The 7,701-nt window shown below is 34.0% G+C and overlaps 2 protein-coding genes across 2 annotated transcripts; both read right to left on the bottom strand.

Moving 5' to 3' along the window:
• Window positions 1-2,068: 2,068 nt before the first annotated feature.
• On the bottom strand, window positions 2,069-3,189 carry LOC103838980. Its single transcript, XM_009115447.3, has one exon. The coding sequence runs from the start codon at window positions 3,035-3,037 to the stop codon at window positions 2,195-2,197; it is 843 nt and encodes a 280-aa protein (XP_009113695.1). The 5' UTR covers window positions 3,038-3,189; the 3' UTR covers window positions 2,069-2,194.
• Window positions 3,190-6,831: 3,642 nt separating this feature from the next.
• On the bottom strand, window positions 6,832-7,701 carry LOC117127798 (uncharacterized mitochondrial protein AtMg00810-like). Its single transcript, XM_033278469.1, has one exon. It carries the CDS (start codon window positions 7,699-7,701, stop codon window positions 6,832-6,834), a length of 870 nt encoding a protein of 289 aa, XP_033134360.1.

Here is a 7,701-nt window from a genome sequence, read left to right as displayed (position 1 = left end):
TGATCTAAAATATAACCTTTCGTACCAGCTAATTTGAATATTGGAAAACCAACTATTTGCATTATTATTAGCCTAGTAACACTGTAATTTATAAAATAGTTAACAAACAAACTGTAAAATGGTCAAACTCTGAGAAAGGTTACTTGGAATAAAGAAAGTATCTAGCTAGAGAAAAGTTCCTCAGTAACGTTTCAGTATCACTTTACAACAAACTTTATGATTTGCAATGAATAAAGAAGATTACCCAACGAAATATTACGTATGTATGGGTGTTATATTAATGAGCTTTTTTAGAAAATAATGGAGATCATAATTTTAGAAAAGAAAAAGAAGAAAAGTCTCCATGAAGATAGGCAGGATCATGGAGTTAGAGCTGGGTTGCGGGTCAAACCCGCCCCGCTGATCCGCCAACCCGCGGGTAAACTGATTTTTTTTATTCAAAAAATTTGATCCGCTTGACCCGCAAGAAGAAAATATGAAATCCGCACCCGCCCCGCTAAAATCCGCGGGTGATCCGCTAGACCCGCGGATAATATTAATAATATTAAAAATTATTAATTTAAATATTTTTTATTAAAATAACAATAAAATTTAATATTTTAAATATTTTTTTATTAAAAATAACAATAAAATTTAATATTTTAAATATTTTTTATCAAAAATAATAAATATTAATCTATTTATAATTAAAATTAAATTATTTTTTAAAAATTTTCTATTTAAAAATAATATTTAAAAAAAAAATCTTTTTTTTTTAGTTTTTGCGGGTTGGCGGATACCCGCGCTGAATTTTGGCTGACCCGCACCCGCTCCGCATAAAAATCACTTAATCCGCACCCGCACCCGCGAACCAAAATTTTCAAATCACTCGACCCGCACCCGCCCCGCAACGGATCAAATAGGACGGGGCCCGCGGATAATGATTCATATTCCCAGCACTACATGGAGTCAATGCATCTCAATCCTCCCCCATCTCTTCTTCTTCACACATTCTAGAATATAATCGGTCGTATTATCTTATTCATTTCTTGATATATTGTTTTAATCAGTAAACCTAATGAATAATACTATTTGAATATGTTAGAGATGGAGTTGCTCAAAGAGATGTTATCGTTGCAAACTTGAAGGCTACATAACATTTCACTATTATATTATTATTAGTTAAGAGAAAAGAGAGTCTTTGGGTGACTTTCTTTGACTCCTCTTTTGTCTCTTTTTCACACTTTTTCTTCATGAAATCAGAAAACGAGACTGACACAAAACTCATCGTGCTTCTCTATGCATCTCATCCTTTTCCCCATATATTTCTCATTCAAAGGTTGATCACAATAGTAACTATGACCACGCTTTTTTCCTGTTTCCTTAAGTTTCTCCATTTCTCTTCGTATTGTATAGATTTGATCTTATGGATTACGTAAGATATAACTATTTCAGATTTCCATTATTGGGAGTAGCCTCCATGACATTCTGTATATTCCAAGGTCTAATTCGGTCTCAAATCTTTCTAAAAATTTGTTTCTATGTAAACTGAGAAGAAAAATATTTTACACATAATTTTTGTTAACATAATCAAATTATGTGTGCCAAAAGCCACCAAGTTCCAAATAAAAATAGTGATTCTTCTGTTTCTAAGGAATTTTTTTCCAAAAAACCGTATAAAAACGATTGTTTTACAAAACAGAATGTAAACTTATTAAAAAATTATACCTTCTGTTAATATTTGCAAAACAGCAAAAATTCAATAAACCAAGTTGCCAAAATAGAAAGAAAAAGAAAACTCCTTCTTTTACTGTCTGACAAAACAGAATTCAGAAAGTTTATCCATTGGACATTCAAACTTGATTATTTGAATGGCTCTTCAACATTTGTGAAAAAAAAACAAAAAAAAATCTTATAAATATTTTGGCATAAATCTAATACAAAAAACAAAAAACTATAAAAGACTTCTTAAAATATTTGGCCTTCAATGGCAATTAGTAGTTACAAACAGATTGTTTAGAATCCTATTTTTTGGCAACATGGTTTAGATATTGTTAGTTGATTCAATTATCACAAGAAAACTGCACAATTCAACAAATTTGGAAACAATTTATATGTTGGTTAATAATTTTTCTCAGATTCTTTACATAATTTCAAACAATTTTTTTCTATGTATCAACACACAATCTGCTAATTCCTCTAATTAAAAAAAAAACTAAGCTAATTTTCTAAGAATAGCTTTCTTGGTTTTGGACTTGAATTTGTATTGAAGCTTACGCTTCGCACATGAATTATCAGTTTGAGAAGAATCTTTGCATGATCTCTTCTTCATAACAGGAAACTTCCTTCTCTTCTTCTTCTTCATCTCCACCGTCCCTTTCATCGCCTTCGCCTCTGTTATCGTCTCTAGCTTTGGCTTCCATTTCCTCAGACTAACCAACTGAACATAATCTTTCTTCAGTTTCACCGTCGTACAAACTCTCCCTTCTCCTTCCTCTTCCGCTTCCTTTTCTTGTTCTCTGTTTTTTCTACCTTCCATCATCAACTCCGACATGAACTCTTCAGACACACGAATCCTCAGCTTCTCCCCTGTTCCTCCCTTTTGTATAAGAAACGGCTGCTGCTGCTGCTGCTGCTGAGTCCCGGCCGATTTTCTGACCGACCCGACTCCGTTTTGAGAAGATTTCAAGGCGGCGATGGTGAGGAACGAGAGGGTGTTCATGAAGAAATCAGACGGGAGGAGAAAGTAGTTGAGCCCGAGCTTGAGCGTGTCGGTTTCAGACAGGACAGGTGTCCTCTGTCCGATGTAGAGCGAGTCTGATCTGCAGATTTTGTGCTTTGGAAAGTCTCTTGTGAGCTCCGAGACCACCACTGGACGGTCGTAGACTTCTAAAGAGCCGTCGGATCTTACGAGCTTGATCTTTCGTTGGTTCTTTTCTCCTTCGCCGCGGTCGCTGATGGATCGGCTCGGTCGGGGGTGGAGACAGAGCCAACCCGATGGAGCTCTGTGTAGCTTTACGAGTAGACTCGCCAGCTTCGCGATATTATCATGGCCCATTTAGTAATGAACTGGTGTTTAGTTTTTTTTTTGTGAACAAGAAAACGAGAACTCTTCCCTTCTCTGTTGCGAGGAAAAGGTCGTGAAGAGCGTTGGTGCGGAGGAGAGAGAGAGAGAGAGAGAAAGAATCTTTGTAGTTTCAGTGTGAACAAATGAGACGAAGTTTTGCTTTGTATATTTATACACTCTTTTACATTGTGAGACTTACGCTTATACAGATAATATTTGCATACAAAAAGATTAAAATATATAATATAGATACTATACAAGCTTCTTTCAAATTATTTAGTTTATAAAACATGTTATTCTTATATATTTCATTTTCAACTTTCCCTATTTAATATATTTTCATCTCAATGTTATTTTTATTTTTTAGGTATTTTCAATTCACTTTAAACACTTACTAAAAACGTTTCTTATTTCAAAAATCTTCATAGAGGGAAAAAAAATTATAATAAGGATTTAATATATAGCCAGCTTGGTATACAAATATGTTAGATAATTGGACATGTGCTTACGTACGTACCATTATGTTTCCTTCTTTGTTAAAAAAAAAAAATCCAAGTTGTAATAATTAGATATAAGTTATGTTTGGTCCAAGTTGTAGTGTTAAATGTGATTAAGAAGCGATTAGTTTAATGATTTAATCTGAGTCTATGACCATGTTGAACATGAGTGACGGCATCATGTAAAACTCTATGATACAATACAATTATATAAAATGAATTGGGTGAGAAAGAAGACTTAGACCGGTGGAAGAGCAAGTAACGACTGTTCTTTTTAGACATTTCAATCTTGGTTTTAAGGTGTACTTCAACTTTAATGGATTATGGATTATATGAAATTATGATATTCTTCTTAAGTATCTTATAGTCACACATTTCAGAAAACTATACAATAGTCATTTAATCAACTTCTTAACTTATGGTACCGGTTCTCGACCCTAATCCCTACTTTGCTACTTAGTTGAGAAATGAATATCGATGGATTTATAAGATACTAATTCTTATTTTTGCCTGTTCAAATAGTGTTTGAGATATTATTATAAGAAAAATTGTATACTGATGTCATATTTAGAGAAGATCATTTATATCCGCAAAACTGATTATTAATGATATTGACTAACTGGTATCATTCTTAAAAAGGCATATGAAACTATTCAAGAAACAAAGGTATATGATAGATCATCGTGCTACATATCCAAATACTCTGCGAATAAGTATATCATAATTTTCTTCAGAAAATATAAAGTTACACAACATGCTATCTCTTTCTTGACCATATTTCAAAATTCGTATAACGTCTAAGTTGCAACTCGCAAGTGAAGTAGCTACCTCTCGTTTGGGTCTAACTTTGACCCACCAATCGGTGCACGTAACCACGTTGCCTTACTTTGACTCGCTTCTTCCTTCCTTTATTTAGTTTTGAATTGTCACTCCCGCCTTCCTTTTCTATCCTTTTCGCCCTCTTTTTGTTTTGCATGCTTTCCTCATTTTGCCTTTTATTTCGAAATTCATGATAAACTTTTGTAAGAGTAATAGTAATATAACTATACACTTTGGTTAGCGTTAGTCAAATATATATATATATCGGATATCAGTTCTTTTATAGAAATTTTACATATTTGGGCACTTTCAATTTATAGTGATCCCGCAAAAAGTAGACCACTTTCACTTTTTCCTTAGTCATATTATAGTTTCTCAATAAACTATCAACTAATAAAAAGTAGATTGCTCAAGTTTGTACATGTACTAAACATCCATCTAGTCCAAATGGTAAATATGTCATGCAAATTTTAGACAACAATTTTTCCAAAAAAAATTTAGACAACAAATAGTGTTTTGAAAAACTATTTCGATTAAAAATAATGTATTTGAAGAATTCAATATCAGTTGTTAAACATATTTTGTCAATAAGTTGTAATAATCATGTTATATTGAATGTTTATTATAGATATAATCTAATATTTTGGAACTGATATTAAAATATTTTCGCATCAAACTAATACTTACAAATTTGAGTATTTACCTTTTACACATGACACAGAAATAGTATGATACATTCAATGATTTATGACAATGGTATTTGAAATCCGATATCTTAAATATTTCATACTTTGTCCATTCTAAAAAATGTATGTTTTAGAATTTTTTACGTATATTAAAAAATATAAAGTTAATATATGCATTAATTATTTTTGTATTTATTTTTCATAATTTTTAATCAATCAAAATTTAGTAAACACAATTATATCTTCAAAATTTACAATTTACCATTTTTACATATATTGAATATGTTTTTTTTATTTAAGACATGGATCATTGTAAAACAGATGAATTATCAACACTTCAATCGAGAATTAGACAGAGATGGAGATAACAAAAGTCGGACACACATGGAAGAAATGTGTGTCAACTGACACATGTTACATTATAAAAGAAATTTAGACTGGAAGTTTGAACCAATAATTTACTCAATTTCATTAGGTAAAAGTTATCATGTCCGATTGTTTTATCCCCATTTCAAGTACCAGTAAATGCTGTTCTCTAATGTTTTTTTTACTCTTTCTTTTATAAGTGACTAATTCAAAAAAATTATAAAACTCCTCAAAAAAAATCCTGAGTCTGCCACTGGATATAACCCATCAAATATCTAGATATTGCAAAACTGACTATGTTCATTCAATTAATAGAACAGTCCAAATGCTAAGCCTTAAAGGTTGGTAGGGATTAGTCTTAGATTATATATATGCTAAACAACTTTAATAAGAAATCAAGACAACGTACGTAGTTTGTTGGTGAGCGAAGAATAAGACGACAAGTAGCTATGGCTTTAAGTTTAAATCTTGATTACCATTTGCTAACTTTTCAAAAGTTGGTCGCTTCTTAAGAATGTACTACAATTTAAAATAGGATCTTTTATATATATTGGATACACCTAACACAAGTTAACAAACCTTGCACAACCCCACCATTTAGGTTTGATTTCATGTAGTCAATATCACTAAACTCCAAATCTCGTACCGAACGACATGTTGATTATAACTCTCAATACACTAAACCTCTATGATGAGAGTTTTCAATGAAACTCTTAAATGATTCATCAAAATTGTAGAAACAGTCAAGTGAGGTTTATATATCTTGACGAATCTTGAAGCACATATACTCTTGACTTGAGCGAAGATTCTCCACCGTTCAAGCGAACAACAAGCTTGCGACGATTATCATAACAAGACGAAGCCCAAAGTTTGGCCCAATAACAAAGATCGACCAGACCCAGCTAAGAACAATGTCCATCTGTTTTGCTCATCAACATGAGGTTATCTTGCTATTTGGCATTTTAGTGAACGGTGACATAACCGTATGATCTTCCTTAGTTCAATTGTAAACTTGTGTAAATATATTGTGTTGTAACATCGTATGCTTAACATCTTGTAGACACTAAAAAGTTGGTGTGCAACATACTTGTGAATCATATTGTGGTAGTAGTTGTATTGTGTTATATGTTATGAATCATATTTTCATTTATATACAATACACCACATAGGAATACATAATTCACACAAAAGCATCGCAATACAACGTCAATGTTTAAGCAATCACTACAATGATATACGTTTTACAAAATATTGTTATTGGAAGTATTTCCCTTGCCTTTCATTAACGTATTTACAATGTTTAAATACACAAAGTGGTTTCGTTAGTTACACTTTACAAGGGATATCTATCTAATAAGTTAGGCTTCTCCAAGAATATAGGTTGAACCGTTGGCATATTCTTTCACCCTCCCTTAGTCTAATCGTCGGGTGCACGAATGGATAGACTGGACTTGAATTCCTCAAACAGAGAAGATGGCAAGCCTTTCGTAAAAATGTCTGCATACTGAGCTGATGAGGGGACATGAAGAACTCTTATTTGGCCCATTGCAACTTTTTCACGTACGAAGTGAATGTCTATTTCGACGTGTTTTGTTCGTTGATGTTTGACTGGATTGTTGGACAAGTAAGTGGCGCTGACGTTGTCACAATACACCAATGTAGCTGAGGTTATAGGTATCTTGAGTTCGAGCATTAGATTCCGTATCCAACAGGTTTCAGCAACAACATTGGCAACTCCTTTGTACTCAGCTTCTGAACTGGATCGAGAGACTGTTGGTTGTCGTTTTGAGGACCAGGAGATGAGATTGTCACCCATGAATACGCAGTAGCCTGATGTCGATCTGCGAGTGTCCGGGCAGCCAGCCCAGTCGGCATCTGTGTACGCCGTTAACGCTGTTGAGGATGATTTGTGTAGGCGGAGGCCGTGGCTAAGGGTTCCTTGGAGGTAATGCAGTACACGTTTCATAGCGATCAGATGAGGCTGCCTGGGGTCGTGCATGTAAAGGCAGAGCGGATGCACGGCGTATTGGATGTTCGGACGCATAAGCGTTAAGTACTGAAGAGCACCAGCTATGCTTCTGTACTGAGTGGGGTCGTCGACCTTAGCACCATCCTCAGCGGAGAGCTTGGATTTGAGGTCAACCGGTGTGGAGATAGGCTTGCAGTCCTTCATGTTTGCGCGAAGTAGAAGGTCCTTGGCGTAAGAGGACTGGCTCAAAAATAACCCTTTGGAGTCGTATGTGGCTTGGATTCCAAGGAAGTAGGAAAGTTTGCCATCATCCGACAT

The sequence above is a fragment of the Brassica rapa genome, chromosome A09, assembly GCF_000309985.2.
Source record: "Brassica rapa cultivar Chiifu-401-42 chromosome A09, CAAS_Brap_v3.01, whole genome shotgun sequence".
NCBI lineage: Eukaryota > Viridiplantae > Streptophyta > Magnoliopsida > Brassicales > Brassicaceae > Brassica > Brassica rapa.
The sequence above is the reverse complement of the archived record's forward strand: the minus strand, read 5'-3'. Positions and strand labels throughout refer to the sequence as shown.